The sequence below is a fragment of the Balaenoptera borealis genome, assembly GCF_965194805.1.
Source record: "Balaenoptera borealis genome assembly, chromosome: 1".
Lineage (NCBI taxonomy): Eukaryota > Metazoa > Chordata > Mammalia > Artiodactyla > Balaenopteridae > Balaenoptera > Balaenoptera borealis.
In genome coordinates, this window is record NC_138860.1 from 119,143,141 (window position 1) to 119,164,079 (window position 20,939).

The 20,939-nt window shown below is 36.8% G+C and overlaps 1 protein-coding gene across 1 annotated transcript in view; it reads left to right on the plus strand.

Annotated features, from left to right (window-relative positions):
* COL24A1 (collagen type XXIV alpha 1 chain) overlaps positions 1-20,939 on the plus strand; it is a 412,921-nt gene that overhangs the window by 351,134 nt on the left and 40,848 nt on the right. The window contains exon 51 of the mRNA XM_082408071.1: positions 20,637-20,744. Coding sequence (XP_082264197.1) covers positions 20,637-20,744 — 108 coding nt within the window. The remainder of the gene's footprint in view (positions 1-20,636; positions 20,745-20,939) is intronic.

The window sequence follows — 20,939 nt, forward strand, 5'->3', positions numbered from 1 at the left end:
CCTCCTTCTTTAATGGGGTAATACTTAAAGGACAGTAATATAATGGCTAAGAGAAAGCCAATACAGAAAATGGTAGATGCACATAAGATACTGATTTCATTTTAATTCTGTCTAAGTTGCATTCTAGAATCTGCCACACGGTTTTGATTGGCTGTGTGGGTGAAGGCTCATGCATAAAACCAAATCACTGGTTTTACATAGAATAAACAAGAATGAAGAGGACTTAAAGCCAGATGCTGAAGCCATTTGCACACTCAGGGCTATTCCAAGACCCAGTTAGAACTCTAGGGTATATCAACAGGGCTCTTTGGTTGCAAACAACCAAACATGGCTATATGGATTGCCCATGTATACAGATTGCCCCAAGTTCTGCCCACTGGGACGAGTCTCCTTCACTGATATCTTTCAGGCTTAAATGCAGCAGCAATCCACTTCTAGCAGATGTTGACATTCAATGCAGATCTATCCATAAATCAGGCCTGAACTTTTTTCTACCCTACTAACTGGTAAGGGGAATTCTCTAGGAAGGCTGAAGGAGCAGTGGTAAGGCAGTAGAACAAGTATCATGGAAGTCTCAGTTGCCTGCTTGCATATTTTGTTTGTGATTTCTGGACCTGTTAGGACCCAGTCTCAATATACACCATTTCCATTTAGGAGTGAACGCTGCTGTGCACAGCCAATTTTATGATTTAGTGGATCAAATATCACTTAGATCATAATGGTCAGTTCAGGACACATAGTCATTTGATGTCTCAGGGTCGGTTATTCAGCTTCAACCAGAGCAAGCCCAGAACTGCTTTCCAAATGGGAAATAACATTTGACAAAGAAGGCATTGCTTATGTCCAAAACTTTATGGGTATAAGCTGTGATTCTCCTATGGGGGTTATCAAAGGGTCCATATAGCATCTCTACCAGCCACAGACCCTTCTGATATTATTGGATCTGCTCAGTCATAGCAAGGTAGCTTACACAGCGTCCTGAATCTGCTGCAGAGCATTTTCGTCGGGGGCCACCCAAAACTAGCAAGCTGGCAAATGACTTGAATTTCTCCAGAGAAGATACACAAGTGACCAATAATCACATGGAAAGGTGCTCGACATCACTAATCATTAGGAAAATGCAAATCAAAACCAAATTAGATACCACTTTTACAACCACTAGGATGGCTATTATCCAAAAAAATAAAAAATTGAAAGAAAGAAAGAAAATTACAAGTGTTGGTAAGTGTGTGAAGAAACTGGCACCTTGTGTATTGCTGATGGGAATGTAAAATGATGCAGCTGCTGTGGAAAATAGTATGACAGGTCTTGAAAAATTAAATATAGAATTACCATATGATCCAGCAATTCCCCTCCTGGGTGTATATCCAAAAGAAATGAAAGCAGAAACTTGAACAGAAATTTTCCAAATGTTCATAACAACAGCATTCACGGTAACCAGTAGGTGGAAACAACCCACGTGGCTGTCAACAGTGAAACAGATAAACCAAATGTGGTATATACATACAGTGGAATATTATTCAGTCTTAAAAAGGAGGGAAATTCTGACACATGATACCACATGGATAAACCTTGGAGACATGCTAAGTGAACTAAGCCAGACACAAAAGTACAAATAGTATATGATTCCACTTATATGAGGTACCTAGAGTGGTCAAATTCATAGGCAGAAAATAGAATGGAGGTTGCCAGAGACTGGGAGGAGGAGGATTTGGAGAAGTTAGTGTTTAATGGGTACAGAGTTTTAATTTGGAACATAAAAATTTCTGGAGATGGATGGTGGTGATGGTTGCACAGCAATGTGAATGTACTTAATGCCACTGAACTATACATCTAAAAATGGTTAAAATGGTAAGTTTATGTTATATATATTTGACTGCAATAAAAACCTAGCAACTTTACAGGCTACCCAGTAAGTGGGTAAATGGGTTGTAGCAGCATACCCAAGGTGGCATAGATTGACTCCAAAGTCCAGAGAGGCTCACCAAGCATTGTGCCTCTTTTATTGTGATGAGCAGTGCAGAGTGCAACAACTTGTCTCTACTTTCGAGAGGATATCCTGATGTACCCCCAAACCACTACCCCTAGGAACTTCTTCCATTTAGCAGTCCCGTGAACTTTTTAATCCTATCCTCTGGTGTATCTTGAGGGTGCTTGTTCTCTTCCACTCTCCAGGTCCAGTTAGCATAGTGGCCTCAGTTTAATGGACCTGCCTGATATTTTGTGAGATGTCAAGACTATAAGGATATCACTCTGGTCTGTTTTACGACAGAGAGGAAAATTGAGCTGACACAGCACTGAGATAAGGCATTGAAGTGTTACAGCTCTTTCTGCCTTGTGAAGGCAAGCAAACTGCCTCTGATCATCTTCACTGATAGGAATGTTGGTAGGAAGTATTTTTACCAGGTCAGTAACTGCTGTTGCTAATCGCTATACTGTTTAGTAAAGACACCATATCAGAAACTGCAGCTGTGATTGGCATCAACACACCATTGAGTTTGTAAGTTTAAGTCTTGGAGTTATCTGGTGTGTGCACCAAATGGATGAGTAAAATGGATATGGGATATGGTAGGATCACTGCTTTTGCATCTTCCAGGTCTTTTGGCCGTAGTATATACAATTTTCCACAGGGATGTGGTGGTTAATATGAACAGTTTTCTACAGGGGCATGTGGTGTTACCTTAGGTGTACATTGTGGGGAAGGGGGCAGGAAGAGATAGTTGCAGGGGCTTCCACATGTCTCTTCCCTTCCTACTACAGTAGCCTTTACTTTATAAGTGAGGGATTGTTACTATTCTCTGATATTGGAGAAAACAATACAAAAACAAAAACTGGGCTCACAGTCCTACTGGACTCACTTGGGAAAACAAATTGAGCCAAATCTGCATTTATCACTATTTATCCCTTGGCCTTCATAAACTTACACTCTGACCAGAGTGCCATGATGATATTTTGGATTTCCAGGGTTATTATCAGTTCATATCCAATATCTAACAGCCCCCAGAAAGGCTGAGAGTTTCTGTTTCCCCAGTGTTCAGTCACCTGGTAAATGACCACACGTCCCTCTGCAGAAGGCTTAGGGCAGAAGTCACTGTGTACACCTATGACCACATTGCAGGGTTCTTCCTCAAAGAGAACCTGTCTCCCCCTCAATCAAGGGATTCTGATGTAGGAACTGGCTTGAGTCTGGGAACTGAGCGAGAGGCCATGAATCCCAAGTACAGTGACTTTAATTAGGATAATACCCATCAGACCTAGAATTTTTCTACCTATACATCAATATATTAGCATATGGTATATTTAATTCCTATGGATCATTGATCAACTAACCATCAGCACAGATCTCTGCAGGTCAAAACATCCTATGGCTTACTGTGATAATTGCTTCTACCTTTTCTCTGATAGTAAAGCACTGTCACCTAGAATCTACCACTCAGAGTCCAATATTCCTATTTAAATAAGGGAACTTTATTCTTATGACATTTCTTAACACCTTGGTAAGGAGTGTTCTTTGATCCCTTTCAGGGGCCATGGTTAGAGGGTGGTTGATCAGATTGAGCGTGATCAATCTGTCTCCACATTTCTATCTTCCTGAGCGTTTGAACCCCTTCCTACGCAGTATACTAGGGGAGATATAGCGTTCAACCTCATTAACTGTAGGCCGTAGTTGAGTCAAGGCTTCAAATTGCCAGTCCATCAGACTATTCATGGTGCTCCCAGATGTTTGAGCAGGTGGCTATCTCCACAAGCAAGGAGGACTAAGAGGGAGTTGAGGTTCACAGTTCTTAGTCTTGCCCATGTCTGCTCAGATATCCCCATCCCTTGTCTTGGAGTTCTACTCTTTCCCCACCCAGTGCCCTTATTTAGCATAAGATGTCTGGTTAGTTGCAGATGTATTTGTATGCACATTCCGCAAACCTTACAGTAGTTTGGGTCCTCAGCCATATCTGCCTTGGACTATAGGAGATGAAAGACTCCTTCAAGCTGCCGTGGGGATTTTCTGGTTTTTCATTATGTTCTAAGTTGAGCGTGCAAGACCTTTATTTTGTCCCTTTCTCTGTATTCTCTCTAGATCACTCAGAGGCTGCCCTCTGATCACGCAGTCTTTATAGTCACTATGTTCACCATAGTGAATACATGCCAAGGCCACATGATCTTCTGGCACTTTGCCCTCCAGCAGCACTTAATCTAATGTCATGGCCAGTGCTAATTTGAATAATCATGATGCCACTGCATACCACAGATGACTAGTGTCCGTTTATCCGCAACAAGGAAGTTATCTGAGCATTCCTTGATTATGAGCAAACCAATCTCAGAATCCCGTTTGTGGGGTTAGTTTCCTGACTTCACTCTTATTACCAATTACATATCACAGTCTAGCTAAAAACAGTGGGGCAACTGAGGAAGGTTTAATAAAGGGACTACTTACAAAAATGTGAGCAGGGCTAAGGAAAACCAAGAGGAGATGCTGAAGCACCCAAGGGATAGCAACAGTGGGGCGTCACTACAACCCGTAGGCCTAAGGAGACAAAGGAAAGGGGAACAAAATTATAGAGAAAGTAGTTATTGCCATAGGAGAGAGCCATTTAGCAGGAGTTGAGACCTTCAATAGAAGGATTCAGTCAATCCACTGCAACTCAGCAAAGGGAGAGCCAGGAGAATAAGTATTTCAGTCTCCTTGTCCTGTCTCCCAGTCCCCTAACAGTACATCCTGTTAGCCAAACTCAACCAAGTAAGAGTGATAAAAGGAACAATCTGCCCTGGCAGGGAGGACTATTTTATCACTGACATTGTTTAGAATTGCCAGTCTGTGATGGTGAAAACAAAAGCAACTTTTAAAATTATTTTAAAAATTCACTACCTTATCCATATTAGTGTATATATGTCAGTCCCAATCTCCCAGTTCATCCTAATGAGAACCTGCTGTATAGCACAGGGAACTCTACTCAGTGCTCTGTGGTGACCTAAAGTGAAGGAAATCCAAAAAAAGAGAGTTTGGCTAACAGGATGTACTGTTAGGGGACTGGAAGACAGGAGAAGGAGACTGAAATAACTTATTCCCCTGGCTCTCCCTTTGCTGAGTTGCAGTGGATTGGCTGAAATCCAAAAAAAGAGGGGATATATGTATACATGTGGCTGATTCACTTTGCTGTACAGCAGAAACTGACACAACATTGTAAAGCAACTATACCCCAATTAAAAAAAAAAATACCACCCCCCCAAAAAACAATTCACTACCAACAATGCATTCCCTTACTGCCTTCACCAAGGGTGGGCTCCCTCCCATCCACGTGCCCTTGGTATGTGACTCACCAGTAAGGGAACCTGCTGGGTCACAGATGAGGCTGGAAAAGGGCAGATCTCAAAAGGCAAACAGAAACTATCCAGGCAACACTATCTAAGTTCTCTCTATACATGGTGTGCATCAGCAATCTGTTCCCTGTGTCAAAAAACTACACCTTGTAAACCAAATCAGCCTATTTTTCTACGGCCAGTGAGCTAAATGGTTTTTACATTTTTAATGGTAGAAAACAATAGAATAATGTATTGTGGCACATGAAAATTACATGAAATTCAAATTTCAGTATTCATAAATTAATTTTATTGGCACACAGCCACGGTCATTTGTTTACAGATAGCTCCTTTTGCACTACATGACAGAGCTGAGTAGTTGCAACAGAGACCAGTGGCCCACATGGGCTAAAATATCTACTATCCAGCCTTTTTACAGAACAAGTTGGCTGATCTCTGGTCTATTTGTATTATCACATCGTTTTTATTACTACGGCTTTGTCTTATGTCCCCATATTTAGTAGGGCAAGGCCCCTTCTTTACACTTCTACCACATACATTTGAGATTAGATTTGAGTTTCTTTAAAAACAGAACATAAACTTGAATTATCACTGGGTTTGCCTTAGATTTATTTGGGGAAAATTAATATCTTAACCTTTTAATTATCTATGTAAGATAAAATATTTATTCTTGTCATCTTATCAATATAAGATCTTATAATACATTTTCTCCATAATAATAATGGTAAAAAGTTATGTAATACTTAGTATGTGCCAGGTACCATGATAAATGTTTTACTGTATTAACTCATTTAATCTTTACAATATTGTAAGATAGATATAATTATCATCCTTATTTTATACAAAAAAAAAAATTGTCACTTTCATAGTCACATAGCTACAAAGGCAGTCTAACTCCATATTCTTTGTTCTTATCAATATGCAATATTGCCCCTCAATAAAGGCCTTATGTTCTTATTTTTTATTTTATTTTCTAGTTAGTTGTTACTTACTTAAATATTACTGATTTAGATTACATTCTATACAACTGGATTTTTTTATTTCTAATAATTTGCTATTGTGATCCTATTGGATTTTTAGGTAGGTAATATCTTCAAACAATGGCAGCTTTAACTCTTTTCTTAAACTCATTTTTTTTCTTTCCACATAGGTGGATAGGGACCCTCAATACTACAGTAGCAGTAATAGCAGACCTCCTTCTACTGCTCGAAATCTTAGAGAGAATGCATCTAAAATTCCTCTATTAAGAATATTTTGCCATCTTAATTCTGTATTTTCCTTGTCCTATACTATCTTTGGGGGGTTTTGTTTCTTTTTTCTTATTTTCTGATTTCCATTGGATAGATTGAATTCTCTTCTGCAGGTTTAAAAGTTACCTATTCTCTTTGAGCTGATGTTCTTGTAGCAGTTGCCCGGAATTTAAGAACCAAATATGTCCTTGTTTAACTCTAGTGATTTGTTTAATAAATCAGTAACTGTATCTTCCCTCTAACAAAACAAGTACTTGTGTTTGTTCTCATGTCCTTTTGTTTCTATAAACCACTCTTTCCCTTCATCATTTTTTGACATTACCTTGAATTTTGACCTATAATTCTCATGCATTTACATTCTTTTTTTTTAACTTATTCTGATTTTTAAAAAATTTTTATTGGAGTATAATTGATTTACAATGTTGTGTTAGTTTCAGGTGTACAGGAAAGTGAATCATTTATACATATACATATATCCACTCTTTTTTAGATTCTTTTGCCATATAAGCTGTTACAAGTATTAAGTAGCGTTCCCTATGCTATACAGTAGGTCCTTATTAGTTATCTGTTTTATATATAGTAATGTGTATATGTCAGTCCCCATCTCCCAATGTATCCCTCCCCCCTTTCCCACTGGTAACCATAAGTTTGTCTTCTACATGTGTAACTCTATTTCTGTTTTGTAGATAAGTTCATTTGTACCCTTTTTTTAGATTCCACATATAAGTGATATCATATGGTATTTGTCTTTCTCTGTCTGACTTACTTCACTCAGTATGACAATCTCTAGGTCCATCCATGTTGCTGCAAATGGCAGTATTTCATTCTTTTTTATGGCTGAGTAATATTCCATTGTATATATGTACCACATCTTCTTTATCCTTTCCTCTGTTGATGCACATTTAGGTTGCTTCTATGTCCTGGCCATTGTCAATAGTGCTGCAGTGAACGTTGGGGTGCATGTATCTTTTTGAATTATGGTTTTCTCCAGATATATGCCCAGGAGTGGGATTGCTGGATCATATGGTAGTTCTATTTTTAGTTTTTTACGGAACCTCCAAACTGTTCTCCATAGTGGCTGTACCAATTTACACTCCCACCAACAGTGTAGGAAGGTTCCATTTTCTCCACACCTTCTCCAACATTTATTGTTTGTAGATTTTTTGATGATGGCCATTCTGACGTACTTTCTCTTTTTATTTCCTTTGTTTCTTTTTTTAATATAGTAGTAAACTTAATTAAGCTATTTAGTCACTATTACTTTCAGTATTCCTTATAGAACCTCCTGAATTTGTTTTTATTATTATTTGAGTACTTCCTCCAAAAAGTATTTTCAATGTAGGTGTTTGTGTGATAAACCTTCTGTGGCCTCATATGCCAACAGATACCTTTATTATCTTCTTACATTTATATGACACATTCAGCACTGTACTGGGGCTTCTACCAATGGTTCTAGTCAGTATAAGATAAAGAAATAAAAGCCACCCAGATTGGAATGGAAGAAATAAAACTGTCTTTATTTACAGACAACACGATCATCTATGTAGAAAATCCTTCAGAATCTACCAAAAAAAAAAAAAAAAACACCTAATAATTGAATTTAGCAAGATTGCAGGATACAATATCAATATACAAAAATGAATTGTATTTCTCTATACTCAATGAACAATCAGAAATTGACATTTAAAAAGCAGTACTTACTGTAGTATCAAAATGGGATAATCTGACCCCCCAAAAATGTGCAAACTTGATACGGAAAACTGTAAAACATTGCTGACAGAAATTAAAGAAGACCCAAATGTTAAATGGTGTATACACTATGTTCATGGATCAGAAGACTCAATACAAATAGCAACATAGAGAAGGGGCAGTGAATGGATATAGGGAGCAAATGAAGAAAAACACACACAAATATTAGATAAATAGTGGAAAGAAGGTCCAGAACCAAGTGGTGAGGAATTCTAACATTTAGAAGTCAGGTAAAGAAGGAAGAGGAGATGACAAAAGAGTCTGAGACAGAGTCGCCATAATAGGAGAAAAAGAATGTAATGTCGTGGAAGCTTAAGAATATATCAAAGAGAAAGTCATCAACTGTGTCTAATCATCATGAGAGAGTTTGTTGGACATGTGTTTTATTCTGTTTTTGGTTTTGTTTTTTGGCTACTCAGCATCTTGACCCCATTTTTATGTTCAGAAATTTTTATGTTTCCTTTCTTTTTTGAGTCTTGATGGGAAGCCACCTTCTACTACTGAAGTCAAAAAGTCTAGACTCTTACCTTCCACTCCCTCTTTGAAACAAGAATGTAGGCCTATGACCCAGGCCTAAGCAATCAGTTATATTCACCCACACCTTCCGTGGAGGAGTTAGTAAGACACAGAAGCAGCGATAATGGAGATTCCGTTCTGGTGGCAGTGGCAGTAACTTTCAGTGGCACTCAGTGTCCAAGGATGACTGCGGTCAATGTCCAGCAGCTGGTGTGGTGCTCACTACAGTGTCTAAATTCTGGCTGCCTAGTCTTCTTTTAATTCTACCCATTTTCCAAACCTGGTTTTCTAGATTTATCTGTGATTATATGAGCTACTCAATATCTTTTCAGTAAATTTTTTGCTTAATTGGTTTCTGATGTTTGCAGATAAGGACCGCCCCCCCACCTAATACAGAAATCTAACAAGATAAAATGATCATCATTGTATTTTAGTATATGGAGGTCATTGGTAACTTTAGCAAGTGAGTATTTGATTTGATTAGTGGGGTCAGTAACAAATGGAGTGCTTGAGGAGTGAGAGGGTATGAGGAAATCAAGATATGCAGACAATCCAATGGAGAAATTTGGCTCTGAAGGAGAAGGTAGGGCAATAACTGGAGAAGAAACTGAGGCTACGGTAGAAAGTTATTTTTAAATGAGAGAGCCTTAACCATATTTAAATGCTAGAGGGACTTAGTAGAGATGGAGAGACTGAGGACTTAAAATCAAGGGAAAAAAGAATCTGAGTATGAATTGATCAGATAACAAAACATGCATATTCTAACTCCACTTAGTAAGTTATTCTACTTCTAATTGGAAGTCATTAAAAAAAAACAGATTCTGAGCCACATATCCCTTTATATATGACTAGTATAAAAAGCTCATTGAATTCTGTCGTGAAAAAATTGAAATGAATTACAATAATGTTGAATACTGCTGCAGTATACCTCACAGGGCCATGAAGTTGAGTGGCATCTGGTATTTCCATTAGTAAGCAATTAGGTATCAGATCGTAACTCATTGTCTCCTACTTTTTAGCATTTTCAAAGAATGTTAGAAAAGATTTACATGCATACTTAGAAATCAGGATGTCATAAGTATTGAAGCATTTTGTAACCATTGAAATAAAAACAAAATAACTTTCCCTTGAAGAATCCCCTTTCAACCACAAGGTTTACACATGATATTGGTATTTATGAATACGGAAATATTTTCCACAAATGTTTCTGCTCCCTGTAGAATGTTTGATATGAAATTAGTTATACTGCTTTATAAGGGACAAGTCTGTTCAGTGAAATTAGGTACAGTGGCTAAACTGGTCATTAGGAAAAGTGATTTCTAAGATAATTATTTCTGAAACCTACTATGGTAATAGAAAAACTGCTTAAGAGAAAGTAATACTAGCAAATTCCCTGGAATATTTTCCACAAGGATAAGGACATCTTTCCATTGGTCTTTTTGTTGTTGTTGTTGTTTTTTCTTTTTTTCAAATCATGGCACCATGGTGCTTTTTGGCTTACCTTTAAAGACTGCTGGATTTTTCCACTGAGAAAAATATTTATTCTGGGATTTCTAGCATTATGCAACTGCCTGATTTTCCTAAACAATGTTCTTTCTTTTTTTTGATGTGGTCAAAGGAGTTAAAAGTATTCCTGGCATATTCACACTGCAGTTTCAATGTTTTTTTAAAGTCATGTGACTGTAACTGAAGGATAGTATTGGGGAGGCTCACAGTTGACTGTGTGAATTTCCTTCTGTATAAACGAGTGTTTTGAGACTAGTCAACTTAGCACATCTGTAGTAAATGAGTCTACCATGCTGTTTTCATTTATGAAAAAGGAAAACAACTTTTCCCTGCAAAGATCATAAATCTGTTTGTCATCAAAATGAAGGCTTACCCGTTTTTTTATTTTTCACTGCTGCAACTATAAAATTGGTTATTGGAAAAGAGGGAAAGAAATAAAACTAACAGCTTGACTTAGGACAAATCAAGGCCTTTCAATCTTGACTATGCACTTTCTCAGGTGAACACAGGCTTAAGTGTTGTCTAAAATGAGATGCTTGTCCTAAAAGAACGTTGAAAGTCTTGCATTTTCCACTTGTGAATTGTGTCCAGTCTAAGAAGGAAAAACACACGTCATCAGCCCACTCATGATCCAAGCATAGAGTAGCAGGACCACCGTAGAAGCCTCTGTTAGGAACACCAGCAGCCCTGGCACCCCTCTGGGTTGTGTGTTCTCTAGTTTATGAGCTGGTCACCCCAAAGAAACTTCTGTTTCGAAGAAGATATATTTCTTAGTATTTTGGAGGAAGAAACACACCAGCGTCAGCCAGATCTACATTCATCAAATCCTGTCACCTCTTGATTATTAAGGGGTTGATTATCCAGTTAGGCTTTATCCTGATTGCTACTTTCTCTCTCTTCTCCACCCTTCTGCTTGTTTTGGCCCGTTTACTGCTCATTAGGAACTCTTCCAGAGCAGACAGAACTCAGCCTGTTTGGCTGCTTATTAGCAACAAAATGAAAGATTCGCTAAAGGAAGTAACTTTCCTAGTTGACGCTTCAATGACTCCAAATCCAATAAAGTTCATACTCTTTGTGGAATATTGTTCCATTAGGATCTGGCCTGTTTACATTTCCAGTCTTACATTCTACCTTGCTATTCACATGTGCTGTGTATTTTAGTCTAACAGTTATTAAACAATTGTTAAATAATATGTGCCAGCACGGGGAGATCAGCTCCGTGCTTTGTGACCACCTAGAGGGGTGGGATAGGGAGGGTGAGAGGGAGACTCAAGAGGGAGGGAATATGGGGCTATATGTATGCATATGGCTGATTCACTTTGTTATACAGCAGAAACTAACACAACATTGTATAGCAATTATACTCCAATAAAGATGTTAAAACGTGCAAAAAAAATTTTTTTTAAATAATATGTGCCAGGCACTATTCCAGGTGCTGAATATATATGACATTGTTTAATTCTCACCAAAACCCCATGAGGTAGGTATAGCTATTATCTTCAGTTTACAGAAAAGGAAGCTGAGACTCAGAGTAAGTAACTTGCCCAAGGTCACACAGACAACAAATAATAGAGCCAGAATTCAAAATCACACAATCTAGATTCAGAGCCTATGTTCTTAACCACTGTGCTATACTTTTTTCAAGTATGCTTAATTTCTTAGACATTGCCCCAAATTCTGTGTATTTTCCTCACTTTCATGCCTTTGTATGTGTAATTTATTCCCTCTGCATGGAAGACTCTTCCATCTTTCCCTAGGAGGAACAACTTCTTGATCTTTCAGGACTTAATTGAACTTTTATCTCTTCCTTGGACTCTCCAGTCAAAGTTAAGCATGCCTGCTCGAACTTCTGTACACTGCACATTGATTCCATCAGACCATGGATCATATGGGTTCTAATTACTGACCTTCATGTCTTTCTCCCCCAGGCATTTGTAAACTTCTATAGAACGTGGATTCTGTTTTATTCGTCTTTGTATCCCTAGCACTTAGCATCGTGTCAGTCCTATTTAGAAGAAGCTCAATAAATATTTGAAGAATGTCCTTTGCATAATAACTATGACTTTGGAAACCTGAGTTTAAAATTAAGATGTGTTCGCTACTTATCTTAAGAATCATCTATAAAATTAGTACAATAATATCTAATTCATATGGTTTTCATGAGAACCAAATGAGATCTTATATGTGAAGTGCTTAGTACGGTGCATGCACTTATTATTGAGTTACTCTCTTTTCATAATAATTTTCATGGCTAGTCTAACATTCAGTGAACAAATATTTGTTTAGTACGTAACAGTGTTATTGAACGAAACTTGGGTCCACTAGCCTGCATGCACGCAGTAAAGCCAATCCACTGACACCACGTTGTGGTGAAGGAAAGTGCAACATTTATTGTAAGGCACCATACAAGGAGTCCTGGTCAGCTAGTGCTCAAAAAGCCCAAACTCCCAGATGGGTTTCAGCAAAGCATTTTTAAAGGCAAGGTGAGGGAGGGGTGTCACAGGATATGTGATTAGCTCATAAAAAATTCTCTGGTTGATGGTGAGGTTACAGGGTGGTGTGTCAGAGGGGTTAACATTATCAGTGCTTAGGCACCAGTGGGACTGGGGGCTATGTGCTCATGGTCATCAAGTAGTTAATTTCTTCCATTTAGTGGGGGTTTTAGTATCTGTAAAGCAACTCAGGAAATGTGCATCAGATACTATAATCTAGATACTTAAGAGGGGAGCTAAAGCAGAGGCTATGGGGGATGGGTCTGTCCTGGGAAGGCCCCATAGAGTCCTGCTCAGTTACAATATGAGCCCGGAGTTAGGGAAGATAGCAGTGAACAAGATGGGCAAAGAACAGCCCTCATGGAACATACGTGCAACAGCAGGAAATTGCTGACATTTGGCCATTTTTGACCTTAAAAAAAGTCACAATTTAATATGAATCAACCTAGTAATTGGGTAGTAGTCTATAAACAAATCAAGTAATTCTGAATTGTGGAAGTGCTATGAAAGAAAGAAAGCATAATGGGAAATAGATTTTGAGATAAAGTGTAATGCAAAATAGCTTATAGATGGAATAGACTATAGCAGCCTCACTGAGAAGGCTTACACTTGAGCTAAGGACTGAAGGTAAGACTGACCCAAGTACTTAAGAATGAGGGAAGAACTTGCCATGTGAAAGACCCAAAATGAAAAGACCTGTAGGCAGGAAAAAGTTTGGCGTGATGATAGGATTATCCGAGGATCAAGCAAGATAGTATGGGTACAGATTTGTTATTTTTGAAAAAAGGATGGACATTCATTTCTTCATGGTGGTATGAATGCCTAGTCATGCTAAGAGTCAAAGAATAGATGAAATATCCTCCTTCACTCCCCGTTAGTCCCGTGATTATAAGCTGAGGCCTGGGTAAAGGAGATTTCATAGGCTACACTTATTTTGTCCAATATTATAGTGGCATTTGAAACTGTCTGTTTTGCAAGAATGATAAACCACCAATTGTTCTATGAAAATGAGTAACTAATTTCTGTGAGGTAGCACAATGTTGAAATGCCTGTATCCATTAAAACTGAACAACAGTTAGTTGTGTATGCTCTTGGCAATGGACTTGAGTCAAGCAGACCTATCTTCACTTCCTTAAGACTTGCCTCAATTCAATCCCACTCCAAGTTCCATAGGCACTAACATGTTTAGCGATTCAAAGCTAAAGTTACCTCCTAACTTTGGTATACAGCTCATTCATAAATCTTATTTCTAACATTTTGGCCACATTATTTATGATTGCCCCTACAGGAAAATGTTATGAATGCTACAATATTTATGTATAATGTAGCCTTGCATATAATCACCTAATAATTACTACCCCACATATTTTTAAACAGCCAATTCTTTCCTAGGAGGGATATATTTAGTAAGCCAAATAAAATGAGAAATTCCTACTTAAACAGAAGTGTTTTTAGTTGCTTGGAGTAAAGGAAGCAAAGTATTACTTTTATAATCCATTGGTTTGCTGGCTTTAAAAATACTGTATTTACGTTGCCTAATATTATGCAAAAAAAAAATTAGGTCGTCGCATTTATTTTTTTATACTACAGAAAGTAAATTAGTTTTAATTACTATTTTCTCATACAGCAAGTAACTATATAAACATAAGCTATGAGCACAGAGGAGGGTGCTTGGCTGTAGGGAAAGGAAAAAAACTGTTTTCCTAGTAATTTTATTTTAGATAAAAACATCAACTAATTTAAGTTCAGTGTAGTTTTAAATTTATCAATCTACTATTGAAAAATCAGTGAAATGCACATAAAAGAAATTTCATTTTACTCAAAACTTTAAAGATAGTATTCCTTTGCTAATCCTCTTTAAAATGTGGATTTCTATTGTTGTCTTTATTTAGCTCATTCTATTTCTTAATATATTTGTTTTAATTCTAATGAGAATAAGTCAGCTACACCAAGGGGCCTGGGGAATAACAAACAGCATAATGTTCTCTTTGGTATGTTTCACTATTAAATGCAAACCAGTCATCATTGTTCCAAAATTTGTCTCTGTGTCTGTCCTCTAATATGTGTAGTTAGCCCCATTTTCCTTACCAGATCTTTCCATTTAGTTCCAGGATGAAGGCAGACTTAAACTATTCCTTCCTTTCTGCACAGGGAAGTCAAAGTGGAAAGCAACTTCCTTTTCTTTCCTTAACTGACATCAGATTAAATAAAACAACACAACCATATTGCCATTACAGTTTCTTATACATAGAAGACACTCAATAAAAAGTAACTCTTGTCGTTGTGGTTGACATTGTTGTCATTACTGATCCAAGTACTTGTTTCCTGAGAAACCCAAGGCTTAAGCAGCCATCAGCTTCAGTCCTGTAAAAACTGACACTTTCTTACAGAGTCAAAACCAGTTTCAGTAGGGAGACTGCCTTCTATCTGAGGATAATGAAAGTTTTTGGCCATGAGGCATCATGTACTCATCATTTTACTAACTTTTTTAAGACTCAGGTAAACTATTGATTGGTCTCAGCATCTCTGAACAAATTAATAGTAATTCTGATTTTATTTACTTTTTAAAATTTGCTCAGAGTGACTTACGCTTTGCTGATTGGTTTTAGACAAATCATTTAGAAAACACTGGAAAGAATTCCTAGGGATTAGCATCTGTTTCTCTTGAAAGCAGAATTACTCATCCATCTGTATATTCATAATAAGAAATGTTTGTTCTCTGCTTGTATGAAACATTGCTTGGAACTTTGTACAGAACACTCTGCTTCTTTCCTCAAATTTCTCTCTAAGAAACCAATGTGACAGTAAATGATTTGGAACATATTTATTGTGCTGTGTTAAATGTCTGATAGCGCTGCAAGTAAAATGAAGTTTCTCGTGTACAGTTAACCCTAAGGACTAGTCATATGGTCTTTATTATTCTCACTAAAAATACTTATTGACCTCAGGAATGTTCAGCAGTCTTTGCATGTCCATTGTTCATGTATCACCCAAAAGATATTTTTTTTCTGTTGGAGAATAACGATTTCTAAAAATACCTAAACTTACAAGTAAAGTGAGGTAAAGTGATACTATTTTAGAACTGCAGAATGTTGAGGTGTCCTAAAATCATCTAGGGTGATTTTTCACGTGATACATCTCCTCTCCAACTGGGATCCACTACTTGTCTAACACAGTCAGACACAGGATACGCTCAGTCTTGAAAGACAACCCATTATTTTTTTTTTTTAATTCTACACTCATTCGTATTTTGTAACCTATCACCTAGTTTAATTCTGGAGCGACTTTGTTGGTCTATTTGTTTTCTTCCTGGCTTCCATGTCCTTCCTTCTATCTTTTATTTATGACCTTGTAGAATCTGCTTTCTCTTCAGGCCACTGGTTTCTTCAGGTTTTTCAACCTCTTTTTGTTTTTATTGGGAAGGGCACTATTTACCTGAATTTTGTTTTTAAAACTTGCCTTTCCTGTAGTCATATTCTCGTTAGAATCCTGGCCATTGGTATAACACTTATATCTTTCCTGAACATTTTTTTAAGTTTTTATTGAATTTGTTACAATACTGCTTCTGTTTTATGTTTTGCTTTATTGGCCCTGAGGCATGTGGGATCTTAGCTCCCCGACCAGGGATCGAACCCACACCCCCTGCATTGGAAGGCGAAGTCTTAACCACTGGACCGCCAGGGAAGTCCCTTCCCTGAACATTTTTGAAATTCTGTATCCCAGAGTCTCAAGTGACTATGACTGGATTTGCTTTCATTTGTATTGATGAGCTCTAAAATGGCACCATCTCATGTCTCCAGGGTTCTCATAGTTCATATGGAAAGTACACTACCAGATAATCTATCCCAGAGATATGGAACCAAAAGGCTCCCAGAACAAATTAAATCAAATCAATGTAAAACACATAGCAAGAAGCAAATGGAAAGAACTAGCGTAGGTTAATGACTTAGGATAAGGTGCAAGCAACGTGGAAGAACCACACCACCTGAATCCTAAGTCCACAATGTGGATCTCTCTCTCTCTCTCCCTTGCCTCTCCCTCTGTCATGCCCCCCTCCCTTCCTCCCTCCCTATATAGATTTTGCCCTCATAATGGTTCCTTACAAATATTGAGAGCCACTAATATAGATAAATGGTGAGAGAGAAAATGGTTGATGTAGATTGGGACAAAAAAAGATTTGAAGGTCAAGCTAAGGAATGTGAGCCTATGTCCTAAGCACTGAGCATAGTACATGGCACCTAGTGATAGTGACAGAAAATATGATTTTATTCATTATTTTAGTGAGTTTTGTGATCATGAAGAAAATCTGCTTAGAAAAGGTAATTTTTTAATATATTGAACTATTTTTTTTACCACCAGTAAGAGAATAAAAAGATATGTGATAATTTGGAGGAAACATTTTTTAAAAAGAGGAAAACTGCTTTAGCATTAAATTCAAAATTGGCTTTACCTTTTAAATCCTATTCTCCCAAGCAGACCTTCCACAGAAATGAGTCTAGCCTATCTCTGGAGTCAGTTATCTCTCCTACCACATTTATAACTCTAAGGGAAACAGCTTTACCTTATGATCCAGTTAACCCTACCTTCTCAGTAATTTCTTTTCTAATTAGCACCAAACGTAACTTCCCCTCTTCAGAACCTTTCTAGTATTTACTTTATATCTCTTTTCTCATCTGGTCTTTTTTTTTTTTTTACATTTCTGCCTTTATAATAACTATATGTTACAGTCTTTTTAACTTAATTTTAAGCTTCTTAAAAATAAAAACCATATCTTATTTATATTTGTATTCTCCACAGGGCTTCTCATGATACCTTCTTTACACATAGATGATATTCAACAAATGTTGTTGAATGCATGGAACAACTATTACACAACCCAATTTATTATCCCAGGAATCAACTCAGAAAGTAGCAATCATCTCCTAGAACAGGAGTCAGCAAAATTTTTCTGTAAATATTAATAACTGTTTTTGAGTTTTCAAGGCAAGAGGCAAAATCAAGGGTATTACTTAAGAACTTATGTAACAAGAAAGAAAATAAGTTTTCACAAAATTTTTATTTATGAAATTTAAAATATATTAATATATAATTTTTTGTGATACAAGTCTACTAATGAGAAAAACAGAATTCTTTTGCAAGGGGGATAACATTTAGCTTATTACAGTTTGCTGTCATCAAAATTTCATTTGTTAATGTGACTTAGAATGAGATTTTGCATGTTTTACATATTTCATCTTTGAAAATTCTTTTCACACAGATATGTACTGCCAAATACTGCAGTTCATGAGCATATGATTTTAATTGAGCATATTCATTGCTTGGAAGGAATTTATAAAATTCTGTTAGATTCTTCTCTTGGTAGTTGCCTTTTAGAATGTCATTATATTGTACATTAGTCATTTCCAATTGAAATTATAGGTTGAACTCCTCAAGTGAACAGTTAAATGGATTTTGAATATAGAAATTTCTTGCATCTAGGTCTGAAAAATGCTTTAGAAATGCTTTTGAAAGTGAAAATACTTTTCACTTTCAAAGGCTGAAAGTGTTTGAGCTCAGAAAATCTACCCACCGCAAATTTGTGTGGAAATGGAGATCTCACTTCTTGTTTTAATTTTTGACAGCACAGGAAGTGTATAAAGCTGTTTGACATTACTTGTGATTCAAACATTAGTTGTCATCAAAATGACTTTATCACAGTATGTTTCACATGTGAGCATTGTTTTGCCCTGAAATTTTTGGTTGAATTCATAGATAAACATTAAATTAGTCTGCAGCAAAATCTAATTTCTAAAGCCTTATCATTCCATAATAAAGGTTGAGGGTAGTTCTTCTCATTCAAAAAAACTTCAATCATAGTCTCAAAAATCTCAATATAACTTTATCCCTGCTAAGCCATCAAACTGCTACATGTTAGAGAAAGTCAGGATATTCAGTTTCTATTTTGACAAAAAAAATTCACAGAACCACCGAAGGTTAAATTTACAAGAGTCAGTGGAGTTCACTCTTGACAGTACCGGCTCAATAACATATGCTAGATCCAAGTATTTTCCTCAGAGTACCTGATGGTGAATAATACAATGAATAATCATAGCTCTAAATACCTTAACATTTTCACAAGTTTTGTTAATTTGTCTAGTTAGTCTTTTTCTTATGCATTGCTTATCCACTGCCATCAGTTTTATCACATTTTAGCAGATACCACTTCAGGTTGAACTGATTTAATGTTTTAACTTACTTGAAAATATTCTTACCTGTAGTCACTCCACAAACTATTCATACAGGTTAATTCTTCAGGCACTTCAAACTCAGCAGTGACTCCTCAAATAAACAACTGAGTAGTATTACTAACATCTGTCGATTAATCAAGAGGCAAGGAAAACCACTTGAAAGCATTTGTCTTATTTTTCAATTGACTATTGATGCTGCTCCAGTGTCCTTGACATTTTAAGTAATTGTTCTTGCCAAAATGCTAAGAAACGAGTTTATTTTTGCTGCACGATTTAATTAAATCTATCAATAAGCGACTTTGTTGGACTAACAAATGAGCCACTCAGAAACTTAACTTTAGTTGCAACTTCATTTTCAAATTTTTGTGAAGAATTTTTATTGTGGTAAGATACTCAGTTTTAGGTTTCCTAATTTTTCTGTTACACTTCTGTGAGGTGGGAATATTGTGTCAAATGCTTGGTATGATAATGATGTATATTGTACTTTTTTTTTAGCACAACTGTAGTGTCATTGCATAATAAACACAAAGCTTTGACATCTAATTTGATCACAAAATAATCCACATTCCACTGTGCCTTAAAAGTACAACATTCAAAGCCCACTTTTTTCTTCTTTTCTTGTTTTGATACAACGGATATGCACTGATAATAAAATCTCACAATAAGTCAATATATGTTCCTCTCAAAGCACTGTCAAGTTATAATTGCATCACTGCAATTTGCAATGCAACAGGCAGTAGTGGGAAGCAATGAGTGCCTTTTAGTCTCTGCCACAATGACTGGACCCTGTCATTATAGCACAAAGCAGTCACAGACAATATATAAATGAATGAGCATTACTGTTTTCCAATAAAACTTTATTTACAGATTCTGAAACTCTAATTTCATGTAATTTCCACATCTTGAAATATTCTTCTTCTTTTGATTTTTTTCAACATGTGAAAATGTAATAACTATTCTTGTTGTTCTTGTTTTAGAGGATTTGGCTTTGAGGAAATACTGTTTGCTTACTTAACTTTATTCCCAATTAAACTATTTGAAGCAAATTTTCTGGAGTCATGTGTGATTGAAAAATAGAATATTCTTTTTTACTGAGATATAATCAATATAACATCATATAAGTTTCAAGTGTACAATGTAGTGATTTGGTATTTGTATATATTGGGAAATAATGACCAAAATAAGAAGAATATTCTTCTTAAGGGTATGTTAATTAGAGTTGTCATGCACACAGGAGTATAACACAAAAAGTTAGAATGTAACAAACATACTTCACATCTAGGCTACTTAGTCAGAAGATACTGACTTTGGTGGATAGTACAGAGGTGGACTTTGTGCTGCCTCAGTATTTTTATTTTAAAAACCCAAGACCATTCCATTAACTATAATTAGAGATTTTTGGTGAGCCAAAACATCATTTAAACATTTCGCTTATTTGGGAAAGAAGCCCAGGATAACTCCCAAACCTGGGCAGTGTATCAACAGTAGCCTTTCAGAACACCACCCCCTCCTTCATTTATTGAGCATCTGGATGGATTTTCTAGGAGCTGGACCAGTCTTCATTTCTTATCTGTGTTATTTAGGGCGTCAGAGGCAGCCCAGGAAGAATGGGACTGGCTGGGTCTCCAGGTCCTCAAGGAGCCAAGGGTTCATCGGGCCTTCCAGGAAGCCCAGGAGTTCTAGGCCCGAAGGTACTTTCATGTTTGTTCTGATGGATGAGCAGTATTGACCATCCTTCCTGGCCCTGAGTTTACTGGCTAGATCACAGAATGGTAAGACTGATAGCTTTTAATAAAATTTGGCTAATCATGAAAACACATTAGGAAAAAACGAAAGTGTGTGGCCTTGACATAGCCATCTCCCGTGATAGCCACAGTGCATGTCAT